General features: G+C 39.9%; 1 protein-coding gene across 3 annotated transcripts in view; it reads right to left on the bottom strand.

The window, feature by feature from the left end:
* Positions 1 to 19,612, bottom strand: part of LOC120844085 (zonadhesin) — an 86,390-nt gene that overhangs the window by 16,475 nt on the left and 50,303 nt on the right. For 2 of the 3 annotated variants that reach the window (XM_040215689.3, XM_040215691.3), the window contains exons 15-19: positions 17,653 to 17,733; positions 10,111 to 10,191; positions 8,698 to 8,784; positions 8,307 to 8,387; positions 3,018 to 3,098 (exon numbers count right to left, since the gene is read on the bottom strand). In XM_040215689.3, the coding sequence (XP_040071623.1) occupies positions 3,018 to 3,098; positions 8,307 to 8,387; positions 8,698 to 8,784; positions 10,111 to 10,191; positions 17,653 to 17,733 (411 nt within the window). The remainder of the gene's footprint in view (positions 1 to 3,017; positions 3,099 to 8,306; positions 8,388 to 8,697; positions 8,785 to 10,110; positions 10,192 to 17,652; positions 17,734 to 19,612) is intronic. The other variant, XM_040215690.3, reaches the window with a different exon arrangement.

Raw genomic sequence — 19,612 nt, 5'->3', positions numbered from 1 at the left:
CTCATAACATTGTGATGCCTTGGTTATTTTTGTACAATTCTGTGTAGGATTTTAGTGATTTATTAACCATGGTCCTTTCTATGTGAACACAACGGAAGACTGCGGTGCTTGCTTCTGGCCGTGAAAAAATAAAGATTATGATTAAACCATTTTTAATATTAAACGTGCGACAACACACAAAGGCAAATTGGTAAAACTTTGTCTAGTACAAGGCTTAAAGCATATGGAAACACCGCTACAAATCTACTCAAATTACTCAACGTCAAAGTTGAAAATAAAGACAATTATAAAAATGAAGTATATCACATTTATTTGACTTACATCAGATTGATTCCATTACTGTAGCTATAAAATAGTGACTTTTACTATTAGATGCATTTTTCATCCGGGCAGATTAATTAATTAATTCGTCCGATCAACAGTAACAATGCGAAAGAAAGAATTACTGTAAATGTACCTTTTAGTAATCACATTTATATTCACGTAATCCCGGCATACTTGAACAAAAACCGCTTGATTTTATAGATAGTTAAAAAAAAGTTTAGGTATGATTTTATTGAAATAGTTTCTATTTTAGACATGGCAAATAAATTTTTAAATTCGTCCGATCACTGATAAAAAGGCGAAAAAAAAATGGGTGTAAATGTACAATTTGATAAACAAGTTTTGTATTGCTGTAATCCTCGCCATACTAGCACAACACAGCTTGACATTTTATAGTTAGTTAAAAAAGCTTTATTGGATTTTTTTAGTTCTGACTTGATTGCAGTAGGATATTACTTCTCTCGTTTCCTCTCTTTTTGGTGTGTTTTGACTGTTTGTTGCAATAGGACGTTACGTAACCGACGCAAAAAGTGGACGGTAGAAATCAAGCTCATCGTTCAGATTTGTTCAGAGGAGGAATTCTTTTTGCTTCTGCTGAGCCTTATGTAAAGATTTCTTGCTTGATGTTATTTTTTCTGTTTAAATATAAAACAAATTTAGATAGGCATCAAATCATGAACAAACGCAAAGGGAAGGAATATTTTTACGGGAATGGTTTGAATTATATCATCCTAGTAAAACTGATATGTCTGAAATCGCAATTTAAATCGCGATTTAAATCATAGCTTAAATTATATCAATATTTTTCTCTGTCCTGCACAGCGGTATGGTGTAACATAAAGCGTGAAGTCAAATTTATGATGCATGCAAGTGTGCGAAAATTTGGTTGGGTAACTAAGGGTGGAGGGCCGTGTTTCAGGCCGAGGAGGTAACCAAACGACCTAAAACCTGTATAGTTCAATAAACTACATACAATTTTAAACCAAATATTTCATCTGAGTCTTGAGTGAGAGCACATTTCTGAATTCCAGAATGAGTGGGGCAGGAGCTGTTTGGTGCTCTAAAATGAGCCCAACGTGAACTAGAAAATAAAATAAAAATTCTGTTTTGTTCTGCCCATTTTTTTTTTACTTTACATAATGTCAGGACAGGGGTATTGTGATTAAAAACCTCAATATCAAACTGATTGCTGCTCAATTTTCAGGGGCAGGAAACGTAGTGGTTCAATCCCTTTCTTTTTAAAACACCGCGCACGATGCAATTTAGATGCATGATATAAACGCTTTGCACTTATAAATTTAAACAGAATCTTCGTGGAAGCCTAAGAAAGCAGCGAAATGGCCACTGCCAATCTAAGACTTACATGTTCGTTTCAAAGTCTTGTTACCTTCAAATACCGGAGGAATAAGACACGTTTGGGCGAGTTCTTTTCAAATCGTTTAAGAAGCGTGTTGATTATTCAAACTCTTCTGAAACAAAATATCATGAAGGCGGTGCCCATTCCTAACTAGAACGAAACTGAAAACCGTATTTGCGGCAAATATTTAGTTCTCTAGTTTTTTTACTGAGAAATAGCGAAAACGGAATGTTTTGAGATTTGTGCGATCGTCACAGGTCACTTGAGTGTTTCGCCAGACTCAAATACCTATTGCATGAGAAGAAGACTTCGTACTTGATATTTCAAGATACAACAGAAGTATAAAATGACCGCCGTATCGTGTTTCTTGTTTTTAATTATTTTAATTAAAATAAGAGCTTGTCCCTTTTAACAATAATTCAACATAGTTTCATGATAATGAACATTCTTATAATCAAAGTTATGGCATAGAATATGTATCGAATAAAAGCTCAAACATACTCGGGTGTTTCACGAAAGGTGGACAAATTCGATGTCGCAAAAACGACGCGTCGCAACAAAAAAGGCATATGTCGTTTTGTACTGGGCCAGGGGCCTATTTAGGAAAATTATTAAAGTCCGGAAAATTAGATTTTAATTATTTTTGCGTAATTAACTTTTTTAATATTGCGTTTAAGGGCATGGTTTCAATGAGAAAATTGCTCAGCATCTTTGAAAAAACACTAAATCAAGGAATTGCAGAACGATAGAAGGCACGAGAAGTGTTTTACGGCTTTCTGAAAAATTGCACAAATTCGACGGGTTTTTAAGTTTCGGTTTGCTATCGGAGCGCATCTTGGCCCCAACGGCACCGCGCCCCGTGGAGAAATAGTGCAACCAGCCTCTGCTGCGTTGCGCGAGGACAGCGCAGCAGAAGTTGGTTGCACTCTTTTTTTCACGGGGCGCGGTGAAGATGGGGCCGCGATGCGGCGCCTTCGGCACCGCGCCCCGTATATATACTTGAAATATGCCCCGTATATATGCTTGAAAGACGTTATTATTTGTAACTGCAAAACTGTGTCGTGGATATTTTTTGCCTAATCAATAATCACTTTTCGTCATTTTTTCAGGGTATTCGTCGCCATCGGTTTAGAGCACTTAAATTAAAACTGTAGGTACGTTATCTTTGTTAACTTTACAAATAAGATAAGCCGCAATACGATAAATTCCTTAAATTATCTTGTAAAAAAAATCTTCAAATCTAAAAGAGAGCTAGATTCCGAACGCAGGCCATTGTAAATAATAAAAAAAACAAAAACTGGAGTAAAAAATAAAATAAAAAGGCTGTTCCACGTACTTTGTGTAATCGAGCCTGATGTAGAGGAGGGTCTAGTTGGAAATCTTCTTTCTGTTGTTGTTCTCTGTGGTTCCCGAGATCCTGAAATTAAAGCAATAATTCCAACAGAATTAGTATACGAGGTTTAACTGCTCCTGTTTCTGCAGCAACAACCTATAAATGTCCAGTTGTCGAAACTTTACTTGGTCTATTCACTTTTGTATCTGCTTCGTTTGCACTTTGTAGAAAGCCTGAAACCCGCAGTTTTGCCTAATGAAACGCTTTTTAGGCTCGTGCACGAGTCGTGCGACTGTATCTTTAGGAGTTTCTATATACCGCTTTCAATTCGCATAGATTTCGGAGCAAGCTGGTATACTCGTCTATGATCTACAATGCTATTTAAAGTACTTAATTCTCGATGAATAATCTCACTTCACCTGACCACGCATTGCAATGGAAGGCTATTCGAGATTTTAATCACGCTAAAAATCAAAATGCAAGCATAAAAAAATGCCACGAAGTACCAGTGGGAGTTGCCCAGTCTTAATATATGAAATTATCTTTACTAATAATTAATGTGTGTAAAACGTAGTCATTTACTTGTTACTTGACATATTCTGAGAACGTTACTTTGCACAGATACTTCTCAGAAAAAAAAGTTAAATTAAAAGAACTTTTTTTTAGATACAGGTTTGCCAAAATAAAATGACGAGCTGGCTTCAAGGTCGACCTACAGAATCGTCTTTTGCCGGGAAGAAAACCTGAACTCAGATTCCTTCTCTCCAATTCCTATCGCGCTCTTCTTCCCTCCTCTCCCTACAGGAGGGGTTCTCTGAGCTACACCCCACAGAAAGGAGAAGGGTCTCTTGCTTTCACGAATAGAAAGGAGGAATTGAGGGAGAGTTTTCTTCTTTCTGGTTACTCTTCGGATTTTAGATCTCAGGCGCGTGTTTGCTTGACTCGGAACGTGGCAAAACAAAACAGTAATGTAAAGGAGGTATTCCTTCTGAAAGTAAATACCTAAAATTATACATTGACAGAGCAACACATTAGATATATGATGAATACAATGAACAGCAACAACAAAACAACAACATATTAGAGACACAATGTAAACGAGGACCCTAACTCTCTGGTTTCAGAAATGGACTGGAATACTATTTACGTTTTCTCCCAGGCTGCCATCATTATTGAGGTGGCTCTAAAATTAACAATGAAGGCGAAAATGAAGATGATATATCTCAATTCGATTGCGTGCGATACTGCAAAATGCACAGGCGTGAGCTCGCACGTTTGGCCAACATTTTGGCGGCGCGGGTGCTTGTGCACTTCAAAAGTTTTAGAAGTTTATAGGCTTGTGTCTATTCTTTTCCCGGAACAATGTCTTCCTTCTCAGGTGAGGTACTGATGAAAATGCGCGAATAAATGTGCAGTACGAAGTTTCACATACATATGTTAAGCGCGATCCAACTGGAAAGAACGAGAGGTACCGTATTTGCTCGAGTAATAGCGGCGCTTCTTACGAACGATGTCCTTACGTCTACTTTCCTGCAGAGCACACCTACAGCGAAGCATCGCGTTCTGCATAGAAAACGCAGCGATCAACAAGGTCGAGGACGCGATTCCCCGTAAAGATGCGATATAAGCAGATAGCAATTTCACGTGAACTCGCTATCTCTGTCCCGCAAATCGCTGCCATTTTTTTGCCGATGGCGGTGGTTCGCTATGGCCGTGCTTCGCGGGAAAGCAGACACACAGGCCTTGTTCATAAGAAGTGCGGCGACTACACAAGCAAATACAATATACTGCAGGCTGCTGCCCCTCAACTCGGATACACGTCGTCTAATGGTGCGGGTGTACAAAGATGTAAAAGTGCTCAATACTAAACTTGGCGCTTTCAATGAAATTCAGTTTCTGTACAGTGTAGCACGGGTTCATGGAATATGCAGGTAGTGAGCAGTGAATTCATTGACATATTTAATGAAATAATTGGAGCGAGCACTGAACCGCTCATCCTTGCCGACTTCTGCTTTCAGAGCAAAAACACTATAGCGTAAGAATGGTCCACAAAAAGGCAGGAGGTATATTCTTAGAAACCCGATACCAGCTAAGACAGCAACAAAAAGTAGTCTAGGAATACATTGCCTATTACCCTTGTCTTCTGCGTTCTTATTTGAACGCGATAGCAGCAAGGAGCTCGTGTCGAAAAAAAAAACGGTGGCCTGGCAGAAAAGCCGGCGTCGCTGCCGTGCCGCGAAAATCCTGGTTGCTCGATAGGCTCATAACGTCACAGCCACATAACCTCACACGGGAATTTCGAACAACCCAAAACGCTCACGTTGAACGTGCTGTCACGCGCGGAATGAAAGTGATTAAAAAAACATGACATGTAATGCAAATTAAAAGTCGCTCCATGTATCAAACTTCACTCCATGAAGTAATTCATTTGCCTTAAAAAATAATGATTTTAGGCGAAGTTCGAGCCCACGACCCCTCGGTTGCGAGCCAGAGACGCTACTTACTATGCCACGCAAGATACTCGTTTTTGTGTGTGTGTGTGTGTGCGTGTGTGTGTGCGTGTGCGTGTGTGTGTGCGTGTGTGCGTGTGTGCGTGTGTGCGTGCGTGTGTGTGTGTGTGTGTAAAACACGAACATGTCAAGTCATTTTAAAAACTCTCTAGGAAGTTTGCAGAACATGTTAACACTCTATATATAGCAGACTCTGACAAATGCCTAGCCCTTCGGGCTTCGGCTCACAATTAGCAAATACGGTTTATATTCTTTTTACAAAATTGTAGAAATAAAACCGCATTTTTTCTTTCGCATTGTATGGCGCTCGCGCATGACCTGGGAGCCATGCGCGAGCGTCATACCTTACACAAACCCCAAAGAAAACAAAAAAGACGTCTAAAATTCGAGGTCATCACTAGTAACGTCGAGGAACCGGATGCGAGTCGGATTAATACTTGATTCCTTTTTTAATGTTCGCTAAACACCCCCCCCCCCCCTTTTTTTAAAAAAAAAAACAAAAAAACAAGAGCACCAACAACAACAGCGCTTTAACAGAAAATAATAATAAAAAAACATGCTCTATAGTTCCGGGTTATTTACACTAAATGCAGTCAACAGACCATGGCACATCCATTCCCTTTTCTTTAAGAAAAACCTTGACACGCAAAGTGTTTGTATGCAACTTACAAAAATAAAGTTTTGACTGAGACCACACATGCGCTTGACTTGTTTCAGCATATCTTGTCCTCTGTCAGAAACGACAGTTCGATACAGAGGTGCTGGAAATAAACTGAACTGCAGATCGCGTCTGGGCTTTTGCTTACTCACTACAGAAAGATAACCGAAAGAAAAACGGGCTGACAAAGTAAGAACCGTGTCTACACCCTCTTTATGAAAACCAACAGGTCTTGTTGGTTCGCCGCCACATGACGAGACAAGAAAAAGACAAAAAAAAAAAGGAAAATGGTGTGCCAGTTTAGTCTGAAAGAGAGTAAGGATGAAAGGGTGCTCTTGATCTCGTAAAAAGAAGTATCTCGACACCAACAGCCGAACGAACAAAATCGTGAGACCCAGGCTACCGTCGCGTACTCGATGAAACAGGTTTTCTCGCCTCATCGGCTCCCTAGTCGAGCTCCAAATAAACTTCGCAAATATGCGGTGGAACTTCTGCACACTAACATGCGCACAATAAATCGCCTGCTAAACATACCCCAAGTTTGCGACGAGCAAAATGTTACAAACCGTCGCTCTGGCAAAATGAATAGGGCGCGCCTTATCCAGCGAGAAGCGCGCCTGTCTAGGTCGGTGGTGACTCCCGACCAGTATCGTTTATTTTCTCTATAACAGTTGAGTGGGACGCCGATGTACAGCGTACGCGACTCTAGCACACGTCTTTGAAACATTAAAGGCGTTGAAGCCTCGCGAGGCACGCTTGCACGGCTTGGGAACTAGTGCGGGTTTATATGTTTATATGTTTAGCTATCGCGTTCAAGCTGAAGCGTCCTCGAATGTTTTCTAATAAATTTATTCCTTCAAATTTTTTTTGACGGTTCCATCATTCAAGTAAGCTCGCAAAAATTTTCGCATCACCGAAACATCACGTTTTCTTTATGTCGACCTGTGCTACATATCGGGGAACTGTAGAGCAACTGAATTTCCCTGAAAGTGCTAAGGTTAGCATTGGACCCAATTCTACAAGATATTTTTAAGTATTATATTATAAATTTTTTGTTTAGCGGGGCGAACTGATTCTATTAATCTCATTACGCTTATATTTTCACCCAAGTAACGAAACGTTGGAGTAATGCGGTAAATTATGTTGTAATTGCATTGCATTACAACTTACTGACACGGAAATGCAACATGGCGTACGATATTGTTGCGTCGCGTTCACGTCAGCAGGTGCCTCATTAGGATGTCGGGCTGTTTGTGTCACGGATATCGTTCATCTGGGAGCAGCGTTTGTGACAATTTTTAAAAATAGTTTTCAATGCGTGGGCGTTTGTGTTTTTGGCTTGTTATTGTTCAATGGCCCTATGACTTCTGCTTTAGCATTATTCTGTTTTCTTTTTAATCATATATCATGATAAACATTTACCGTAAGATTTTCTAAAGAGAGGAATTTTTATTGGTTTTTTAAGCAATGAAAATATAAATAATGTACATGAATATTAGGTTACAATATTAAAAAGACGAATAGCTCGACCGATGAAAAAGAAAACGCGTGAACAGGACGAGTGGTAGCGCTTGTCTTGTCTGCTTCTACTCATCCTCGTCCGTAACGCTATTTATCGTTTTCATCTTTACCCATATAGCCCAAAAGTTAACTTTGGTCAGCTTAAAATTCAAGTCTTTTGCCACATAATTTTGTAAGTAACGAAATGCTGCATACAGCCAGTTTTTATATACAGGATTTGAATTAGACTTTAGAACATAGTAATTAAAATGTACACGATGTTTTGGAGGCCCTAGATACGAGTATAAAGAGTTGAGGATTCTGGTTCCACTTTACGAGTCTTAATATAAAGCACCTTTCTATTTAGTTAGTAAATATATGTGAAATGCAGTTTTTTGTATTATTTGTTTGTTTCTTGCGAGGTTTTGCTGATTAATTATCTTTGATGTTTCAGAAAATTGCCGCAACTTGGTTCTGTAGGCATAATCCAAAGACTCAGCTCAAAGTAACACAATGATTAGGACTTCCTTAACTTTTTGGACAGTCCACAAAACGAGAAGCGCATTGCACTTCCATAAAACGGCGAACGAGGCTAGAGAGTCAACGTCTCATATCCCACCGCACCTTGATTAGTTGACGCAATCCTGGTGAAGCTGAGTCCCAATGCTGGCGCTGACTCTGTACCTATGCGGGTTGTCCTTTCTCCTGTAAAAAATATGTAAACGTCATATGTATCCCAGTTGGCGAACGGCTATTGAAAATTAGACTTTTTAATTTTAAATTATCAAAGCTAATAAGTTTACCTTCACTTTAGTTTAATGTTTTATATCCTTTCTCCTTCGAACAATTAAAATATGAGCTTAAACATTACAAAATCTCCAGAAAGCATTGAACATCGAGCAGCGTGAAGTGCGACTCGGGAAATATCCTGGTTAAAAAAAATACATAAAGCGCTCTGTGATTAGTGTATGAGTTAATAGTACCAAATTGAACTGCACAACGTTCGCTTTCCTACCTTGAGTGTTTCGAGTCGCCACTGTGGTCGACCGGGCTGCAGGTGTCGCAGTTGCTCTTGTGGGTGCGGGTGGCCTTTGACTGGCTACTGGAAATCAAAGTTTGGTCGAGATAAAGAAGTAAAGTTCTTTTTCAGGAAACCCTAATAACGAGTATCCTGTTTCCGTTTTTAGTGTACATTTCAGGTTTGTATTTCTGCGTGATATATTTTGGAGCACTAACGGGTTCCAATTGAGTGAATTATAATAGATGTCATATTATTTTTCATATTATTGAAGGTTAAGAAAACTGTAATTAGTCAATAGATCCTTGTTCACGTAACTTGCAGACTCACTAGTAAAGGTTAAGTTATTAAGAGAGCCACATAAATGAGCACGCAAGATCTCATTATCGGTGTTCATGAAGAATATTTTTCAGATAATTCACGGAATAGAAAAGCTCAGATTTATAATGTACACCCATGTTCAAAGTTAAAACCTACATTTTAGTTGTAATTCGGTTTAACGTAGAGCAAGCATGGCTTAGAGCCCTCCTGTAGAGACTGGCATAAGTAATGCGCTGTGACGCGCGAAGCGCTACTACTGGCAGCTGGATAAAAACCCGTAAAGCAAATGTATCTGGCTTTAATCGATAAATGCCCCGTCAATCCTTACTAATGCATTTTTTTCTGATATATATAACATGGTCAAGAAAGCATTAAGCAATTACCAATACGGATTATAATATTTTTAGAGGTATGGGAAAAAAGAAAGACAACAAATTTTACAATCTTGGGAACATTCGGGAGTGATATGCTTTCTTATATCCCAAGAAAGCTGCAATGATATCTACTTTTATTGCAACGACCCGAGCCTAGGCTACCATGTGGACATTTTATTTTAAACAATGCAAGTTTGAAAAGTAGATTAAACTTTCACTAATTTTTCGTTATACTATATTCCCGACTGTACTCCATAGAAGCCTTGGCTTCTGCGTATTAACGTGAAAGAACCAAAATGTGAAACGAAATTTCACAATGAAAACGGTGATAAGAAATATTATTATACAACAAGAAGAAGCTGAAATACACAAGTCGGGTCTGAGGTTGTTCAAAATTTGAAATTTGTAACCTTAGTACTACATAACACCACTTAATAATATATTTATTACGAGTACATTCTATGGCTTCTCGGAGCAATCGCTCTCCTTCATGTATGTGATCCTACTGGTTACACATATCCCATTGAACTCTGAATCTCGCGATACTGTTTATATATTATGAAAGAAATGCGTAATAAAGGATACCAAGACAGAAAACCTTAAACCTCCAATGTAGCACCTCCTGATAAATGGAATGTTGCCAGAAGAAAAGAGTGCGAAATATCAAATATATATTATCACGTTTTATCTAGCTTAGGTCTCTACAGCTTTATACCTGGCGGAGCTCGACTTTGAAATGCGGTTGGTCTCGCAGGTGACGTCCTTCCGGTTGAGACAACAGGCTGCCTTGGAGTTCCTGAAAGCACGATAAATTTGAGTATTGAATGTTCCTGGGATGCTATTACGAACAAACAAAAAGGGTATTGATATTTTACAATCACAGCGACTAGAACGATGCATTTTGTAAAAAAAATATTTATAGATAAACTGACGACAGCTTTAGTGCTTGGGCGGGTTCTAATTCAGAAAGTCTCGAGAACATAGATGTACACTGAAGAAATTGAGGTAAATTCTTTTTTCTGCCATGTTTTTTTTTTTTTTGTGTGTTACGCCAATTTATTTTTATGCTGAAAAATAGATCGACTTTATTAACATATATACACAGTAGAGTCTTATCTGTAGAAAGTGAAATTTGTCCTGAACACTTCAATGTCGTAGCAATTGGTCTCCCCAAACGGCTGTGGAGACCAATGTGTGTACTCGTCGGGATTATTGCGTGCCATTTGTCACGAACAGGGGGTACACAGTAAATATTTTAACACCCAAAATCGTGTTAAAAGGGTGTTTTCTTTAACCAACACCCTTCCTACACCCCTCCTACACTCTTTTTACACGATTTTGAGTATTGGTGGGTGTAACAAGGGTGTACGAGAAGGCTTACACCCTACATACACCCCTCTTGCACCCCTATCACACCCACAATTTGAAATATGCTCAGGAAATCGTGTTTGAAGGGTGTAGGCACTCGTCGCAACACCCCCCGTTCATAACGTGTAGAAAGGGTGTGATGGACTTGTATGATTTCAAGGAGTCGGAGTTAATCACGTCGAAGAAACCCTTGTCTACGAGAGGAGCCGGTAAGGACATCGTGACATCGATTGATCGTCATCGCGGTATAGCAGCATGTGCCCCAAATCGAGGAGCAAGCTATGAAATGAGTCGGAAAAAAAATGTCGCCTGCATTAGCAAGCTCGAATTTTTATCTAATATGTGCTTTAAGCGGTGGATTTTATACTTTGTGCAATACCAAGACGTAGCTCAAATTGCTTGGAATTATGTAGCGATGCATCGGTCCGCGTCCCGTCAAAACTTCAGGACATCAACGAGAACGTGCAAGAATGCGCGTCACATTAATCTTACACAAATCCGCTTTCCGCTTTGTTCGGTCAATATCATTGTCATCGACGCCGTTTTTCTTCACGCCAGAGGAGAGGCCATTTATTCGTACCGGTTTTTGCCCGACAACCCGGCGCAAATGACGATGAGCAGTGCTCTATGCTTCCGTCCCCGGTCAAGTGGTTTTTAACGGACGTCCATACACTTTTCATCCACACGGTGTGAGACGGGCGTAATGTTGATACTGTCGATTACACCCATGATTTTATAACCGTTCATGTTTATTGCTTTGATGAAACGGTTGCTGATGTACGGCGGTACCAACATCCAATATAATTAATCGCCACACAAAGGCACGTACGATTAGGAAGTGCTAGAGAATGTTTTTTGCAACTCCGATCGAACTCTTCGTCCGAGAGGAGCCGAAAATTACATGTCGCGCGTGCATCAGTTTTATCAGTTCAACTTCGATTTAAAAAATCACCTCCCCTCGCAAAAGGTGACCGAAGACGTGTAAATATACAGCCCAGGCAACACACCGTATGTCGCCGATATTGGATCTATTCGAAAAGATTGTGCGCACACCATTTTGGTTTAGCCAATATTTAACAAATGGGATGAGTCGCGCCAACGATATCCTGACATAACGTACGCGACGCCGTTTTTAGTTGAGGGTTGAGAGTATCCTGCGTGAATCGGCTATGCCGGAGAGGTATTTCTATTTCTTTGCCGCCTAAAATACGACGTTAAAAATAAAAAAAAAAATATTAGCCAAAACGGAATCTGCTTGCTTTTAGCCCGAGAAGGCTTTTCCAGCCAAAAAGCGAGCAAATTCCGCTTTGCTTAATCTTTTTATTCATTTTCCTGTTAACTGCGCTGAAGCTTGGAACAAACAGTGGCGCCTTTTTTTTTGGGTAGCACAAACTCACCTGACTGAACCAATAAATACACTTCCAAACACATGAAGAAAAAAAGGAAAGAGAAAGAAGGAATTCCAACGCATAAACAAGACGACGATCAACGAGTTCTACCCAGAAAGCATAAGTCACTCCCCCGGCTCCACACTTTTCGAAAGGGAACCGCCACTCGAACAACAACAACTTCAAGGTCCCACATACAAGGCGACCCTCCCTGTGCAGCCCAGGAGGCAGCAGAAGGAGATTAGCAGCTTTGTCCACCCCCCTTTGACCTCTTCTTCTGATAAGCCTCCCCACTTTCTTTTGTGTCCGTGTGGCTGTGAGCGAGTGCGAAGGCCGCTTCTAGCGAATCACAGGCGTGGAGCGAAACACGTGACCGCTCTCCGTAGGACAAAAACGCTTGGACGAACATTTGTCACGCGACTCGCTCTGACGCGCTGATGGCTTACTGGAGTCATAGCCTTCGCCGTTTGCCAGCTTATGGTGAGCTGTAGAGACCACGTAAATCCGGTTTCCAAAAAGCGTCCGTCAGTGTTCTCTTTTCCGTGCAAGCAGGTCCTGACGAGTTCCATTTCGCGACCGTGGTTTTTCGTCGTGAACGGCCGGAATACATCTATGCCAACTTTTTCATCTATTGGCCATTTATTTCGTCGGAGCCTATGGAATTATTGTGCTGTGTTTGTTGGACGAGTTTCGACAAAGAGCTGCTCATCGGCGGACGCGAGACTTCCGTTGAATGTGATCGACCGCCTTCATCCTCGACATTGTGTTTGCGGTGTTTCGTGCTGCCCGAATCGGATTGTGCATCTATCGCGACAGAGAGCTGCTCATCGGTGACCGCGAGGCTTCCGTTGAATGTGATCGACCGCCTTCATCCCCGGCATTGTGTTTGCGAATTGTTCTGTGCTGCCCGAATCGGATTATGCATCTATCACGGATTACATGAGATCGCTCACTTATTTGTAAGTACTTTGCAAGCATGCTTAAAAACATGAACTGCCGCTTGCGTCCCAAGTAACTTCCGGTCGTTCCGTCTTTCCAAGCCTGTCGAGTTTTGCTTACGTCACCAGTGCTACAAAGAATAAATGTCGCAAGCAGGGTTCTCCCCAAGAATTTCTGAAAGGTGGACATTACTGGGGGGGGGGGGGGGGGGTAGAAAGTAACACCCCCTTTTAGGGTGTTAGACTTTAATCACACCCCTTTTTAGGGTGTTAGAAATCACACCCATGACTAAGGGTGTTAGAAAAATCACACCTTTATTCTAGGGTGTGAGAATATCACATTCCTTTTTTAGGGTGTCCGAATATCACACCCCTTTCTTAGGGTGCTAAGACTTACACCCATTTCCTAGGGTGTTGTGTTACACGAATAAGGGTGCTCCCCATAGGACAAGTTATTTACACCAATAAGGGTGTTAAAATTTTAAGTGTGTAAGCAGATGCAATATTATTTATATGACCAAAACGTTTCACAAAGTCTGTCACAAATTACTTTTGCACAAGCTATTTTTATATGGTGTTTGTCCACAGTTATGTAATTGGTTTAAGAGTTATTTCATATGTTGCACAAAACTTTTTTGTGTTGTAGTCAGTTTCTCCCACAGCTTTATTTCAACGTCTGGCGTTCCCCAGGGATCAGTTCTGGGTCCTCTTTTATTGTTAATTTTTACAAATTGTATAGTGTGATGTGTTGAAAGTTCGGAGTTTCTTCTTTTTGACCGATGATAATAAGTTTTGAATAAATCAGTACCCGATAGGATAGCGGATATATTACAGTGCAAAGTGTCGCGTATGCTCTTGAGGTGCAAGCAAAACCAGTTGTTGCTGAATCCTACAAAAACAAGTTATTTTGATATGTCTACGTCATACTCTTGTTGGGTGCACATATAACCTTGATGAAACGCCAGCGCAGCGCGCCTCTCGCGAAATATATTAGTGTGTGATTAGATAGTGCCTTAACATTTAAAGATCATGTGCATATATTATTGTGGGTAACACGATTAGAATATTGAGAGTTGTTTCACGCTCGTCTATAAGTTTTATAAACCCTTGTAGATTAATTCATCTTTGCAAATTTTAGTAAGGTTGCGCTTTGAATTTGCGTTTGTCATATGGTATTCACTATCAAAAACGCAGGACATGAACCGTGAACTCGACAAAAATATTATTCGTGTAGATTATGACTGATATTTGGAACTGCGTATTTATTATGACTATGAATATCTGCTAGAAAAATACAATCTTTCTATTTTGTCTAAGAGAAAGGAAGCTCGTGACCTAGTTTTTTTGCATAAAGTTTTAAACGGGGCTATTCACTTGGCTTAGCTCCTCCGTAAAGTTAGTGCTCTCTCAATTTTTCACCTACTCGACATTTAATATTTTTTGTTTGATATTCATTCAACATTTTATATTCGTTTTCGGACCCAGTCGCTTTATAGTGACATTGTCGCCACGCCGGATCTCGACATCTGTGTATCGGCCTCTGAGTTCCACCACTTAATGAGTAATTCGCTTTTACTAACTAATTTGCACTGCATGCTGTGTTTTGTGCTATTTTTATATTGCGTGACTTGAGTGCGATCATGTATAGTTTTGTTTCTTACTTTGTGTTTTTGTGGAAGAGCACCTATCTAAAGACCAATGTGATTATTTTGGACACTTTAAATATTAATAATAATATTAATAATAAGTATTATCATTATATAATAATAATAATAATAATAATTATTATTATTATTATTAGCGCCGTTATTCCTGTGCACAAATCAGGTAAGAAGAAAAATTTATCTAATTGTCGACCGATCTTTTTTAATTTGTACATTTTCAAAGCTTAATTTTTACAATGGTGGTACATAAAACTATCTTTTTTCTTTCAAGAGTATAATCGCGCACACCCAACACCCAAGAACACGCCCAACCATTACGGACGCCCAATCGCGTCGAGTTTGGTTTCTTTTATGTCAATTGTTTCAAAGTCTGCAAGCAATAGGGGGCAGGTGGATGCGTGCACATTGATCTCAGCTAAGCCTTTGACGTCGATGATTGGTGTAGTTTGCTGTCGAAGCTCTATCAATGTGCAGCTTGTGGGTCGTCGTATAAATGGCTACAGCTCTACCTGTGGTGCAGAGAATGCTTCGTTCGCGCGAACGGCACATGTGCGGTGAGGTATGAGGTCATGTCGGGGGGAGGGGGGGGGGGGGGGGGGTTAAGGGTCAGTGTTGGGGCCTGGTCTCCTTTCGTTCTTTGTAAATGACACGCTCAGGTTGTTTTAGGTTCTTCAGTTTTACAATATGCAGGTGATATTAAGATCTTTCGTGAGGTTCAGAATGTTGGCGACTGTGAGATGCTTCGGATGGATGGCTCAGTGACTCGTGTTTAAATTATTTGTCATCTCGAATAAATCTAAAGCAAAGGTAATGTCTTACTCGCGTAAAACACATAGCCTATGCTTTCCTTACAACATTAGGGCTGAGGCCCAGTGCCGTGGAATCTGGGAGCGACATTTGACTCCTCCCTACGCTTCGATGCACGTCTCTCAATTAATCCTGTTTGCCTCGCGCACACTGGGTTCTGCCTGCAGAGTGACTCGAGAAGTTTCCAACTCGAACACTTCAATTATTTTGTACCGCGCATTAACGCGATACTAACTACATTATGCCTGCACAGTTTGGAACGACATCTGTCCCAGTAGCTCCTTGAAGCTGGAACACGCGCGGAAAAAAAAATTGGATTAATCTCTCGACATAATTGCTATTCCGATAATTCGAATGCTTTGAGCAATAAATCTGTCAAGTGTACTTTGAATCTAGCCTATATTTACGCCGTGAGAACCGATTCGATATTTTTGTTGAAATTTTTCACGCAAATATTGACTGTCCTCACTTGGTGACTCAAATACCACTCAGAGCCCGACGTGTGGCTACCCGCTTTTCAAAACCGTACAGTGTTCCCTGTTGGCGTACCCATGACCTCTGTCTCGCATGTGTAGCGTATACAGTGATAATGCTGGGGACTTGGATCTTTTTGGTTGGTGCAAACCGAGTTTCATGAAATCCCTTGTACATTGTATTTGGCTCCTCAGACGCAACACTGCTATGCTGTCCATCAGATTGAAATTGTTCTTTTCGTCGATGTTTTATTTTAATATATCTATCGCGTATTGTTTACAGTACGTCCACATTGATATATTTTATGCGCAGATTCTATTTGTATTGAAATGTGCGCGTCTACGTTTGTATTTTTTAATGATTTACGTTTTGTTTGTATTATCTCTTCAATAGTATTATGTGGCGATGTATGTGCATGCTCGTTCAAATTTGATTTATGTTTCATTTTTTAACTGTACTTTTTCTGTGTCTTGTTGCATTGGGTGTGCCAGTACGGGCTGAAAGGCCGTTCCTGGGCACCGAATAAAACGAAGTTTCGATTATTATTATTTCACATCGGTGCTGTAAAGGTAAGCTTGAATATGATTATGTGCCCCTGCCTTGAGTATAATTGTTTTTTGTATATTATTTTCATATGGCGGTTGCGGTAGCAACGGGTTATACTTTAGAGTTAAAACAAGCTAGATAAAGTACGGTGGAAATTTATTGGCTCTTGCATAATCTTGTCTTTTGTTGCCAATACCTGTTGGACAACAACTGTTTCTGTACCCTCTCGGCTTGAGAATCTCTGGTAGCAAGAAAAAACGAAGGTGTGTAATTAAGCAGGTTATAACCTCGCACCTCGTAATACAGATAGACATAACAAATACCTTATACTTTTTTACACCTCCAGCCCGGGGTTTCATTCCTTCTTCGCTCCTGTCATAAGTAAAAACGAGGTGAATTTCCGTTCGTCCTAAATCTACTTGATGGACATAATGTTACTTATAGTAAGATTTTGCACCTTGTTTAATTAAACATATTTGATGTACACTTAAATTTTGCCCGTATTGTGTGGCCCTGTGTTGATAAGAATATATATATTGTGATTCACTTTCAATGTTTATCTGTCTTGTATTATTCTCGTGGTGAAACGAATATTATTTCGGTAGTGCTGTTCTTTACCCCCCATACTTTTAGCTGTATTAGTGTTATTACTTGTGTTTCTGCTTCATGTTGTTCTCCTCTTTTGTTTGGATTGGTGAAAAATCGAAACTTCCATCTTTAAATATTTGTGCTTGATATATGATATTTATATATTTGTTTTTTACTTATTGAATGTTGCTGGCTGGTTGCTATGTGACAGTCGTAGGGACCTTATTAAGTCAGCATTTTGAATATTGCCACTACAGCCTCATAATTGTCTGATGTGAAATAGATTATTGAATGATTTATTAATTCATTCTCTTAGCAAAACAAATGCTTATCGAAGAAAGAACGGGTCATAGGTTTCTAGTCGTATTACTGCAAAACTTGGCAGGGATGCAAAAGGCTGCAACCAAATACGGATCCGAAAAAAAAAAAACAACAACAACAAACGACTCTGGTTGAAGTAAAAAAAAAGTTAAAAATATCATACCTTGCGTAGCTTCACCCGGGGTACTGATGTCTTCGATTGACGGCGCACTCGCTGTAAGTATCTCAGGAGGGCTCTGATTACCTGCAACGGGGGTTGAACACCAACTTATGTCACACCGACGACTTTATTGCTACACCTGCTATTATTTTATTACTCTAGGATTGTTAGTAACACCGTGTTCGCTTAAGCTAAACGAGCTAGTGTAATGTTCACATGTATGAAGAGGTGTCGTCAAACTTCAAAGCACATTCGCATCAAGAAAGGAATTGAGAAGCGTAACATAATTCGTGTCTTGATATTTTCAGGGCGCGAGAGTTCCGTAATGCACTGCAAGCATAAATGTTTGTCAGGTTACGACGTCTCGTGATGATTCACGCAGAAAATAATTTATACTCTAAGAAACCGTACATTTCAAGTGGATGGAACAGGACGGTAATGATGTACGATTATGATCTCGTATCTCGAATTATCCATTTATATAAAACATAGTCTACGAACTTGTAAATTTAACAAAAAGTCTAGTGAGACACGTAAGTTGATAAGAGATAACAACTAAATAGGCCTTGCACCGCTTTGGTCTACAAACAAATATTTGCAGCGCTTTAGTAGAGGCAAATAATACTGCACGTGAGGTTGCTTTATCCGTTGCATTGATTCATACAAAAAACACGTTCTTATTCAGTAGCCTAATTACCTATTAGGCCTAGAGTAATAGTTATTTAAGTTGTAAAAGACGAAGCGAGCAAGGGATGTGAGCGAATGTTCATTAACCGAGAACTTTTGTTTTGCACCCACAAATGCAAGACACTATCTCTAGAGAGCAGCACAGACCATCAAAACCTTTGACTTATTTATCCCTGACCAATTTCCGTTAAGGAGTAAGAAGAGCGCGGTAGGAACAGCAAGTGATAATTAAAAGAAAAAAAATAGGCACGAAAAGAAGATAACGAATAGGATATAAGACTGCGTCCTGTTGTAACGATTGTTCGTCTATTTGTTCTGTAGAATGTTTACATGTACGTTTTGTCTCAAAGTGCAGCATGCCGATTTTATTTGGGGTATACGGGTCTACATTCACACCTTTAAAGGTATTACTATGGCAAATTATATCGACCCATTTAATTCACATTTATTAGGTTTAATTGCTGAACAAAATGTCCTATTTCACAGTTTTAGAGAAAAAAAAATGGAGTGAATGTGGTATAGGAAAGTACTTGTTTGCTAAAAATAAGCTGTTTTTAACATATTCAGAATACAAATGCCTCTCCGAGCTTTCTTTTCATATATTTTCTCGAAGCTCTAAAATAATCTGCAAATTTATTATACAGGGGTTTTCGCATAAGACATTAAAATTCACCAAGAACGTGATTGGGTAAGAGAAAAAAGCACTTTCCAGGAAAAAACTGCAGTTCACGGCGGACGTCAGGGGTAGCAAAGAACAAAATAATAATCTAAATAATTGAACAAAAATGTAGTAATTTACTTCTTTGTGCGTGAAAGTAAACACATAGTTCCAAATAGAACTGTTGTGACTATCATCAAGAACCACTATTTCAACAAATTTTGGTAAACGATAAGTGGGGCACAACAATTAACGACGGTCATTAAAAAAAAAAGAAAAACAAATCTCGCGCTTGTTAGATTTGGACGCGCTTTTATGTTTCGGTTTTCTACCTGGACGCATCTTTGCGCAAGTGGGCCCGCCTTCGCGTGACCGAGGCCCGCATCTACGTCTCGCGTCCCTCGTCGGATGAGAGAAAGTATGGCGTTGAGCGCCTCGGTCACCAGGGGGCAGGACCGCCGGCGCAAAGGTACGCTCCAGTAGGAAACGGAAGCCTAGAAACCGGTCCCAAGCGATCATTCTTTCGTGAACGCGGTAAAATTCTGCACCAGCCTTATATCATCCTAATATGAGTGGGTTTAGTGGTTTTCGATGATGCTCAGGAGGTTTGTAACTAAC

Source organism: Ixodes scapularis, unplaced genomic scaffold, assembly GCF_016920785.2.
Source record: "Ixodes scapularis isolate PalLabHiFi unplaced genomic scaffold, ASM1692078v2 PGA_scaffold2__306_contigs__length_199485367, whole genome shotgun sequence".
NCBI lineage: Eukaryota > Metazoa > Arthropoda > Arachnida > Ixodida > Ixodidae > Ixodes > Ixodes scapularis.
This window is presented reverse-complemented; position numbering and strand designations above follow the sequence as displayed.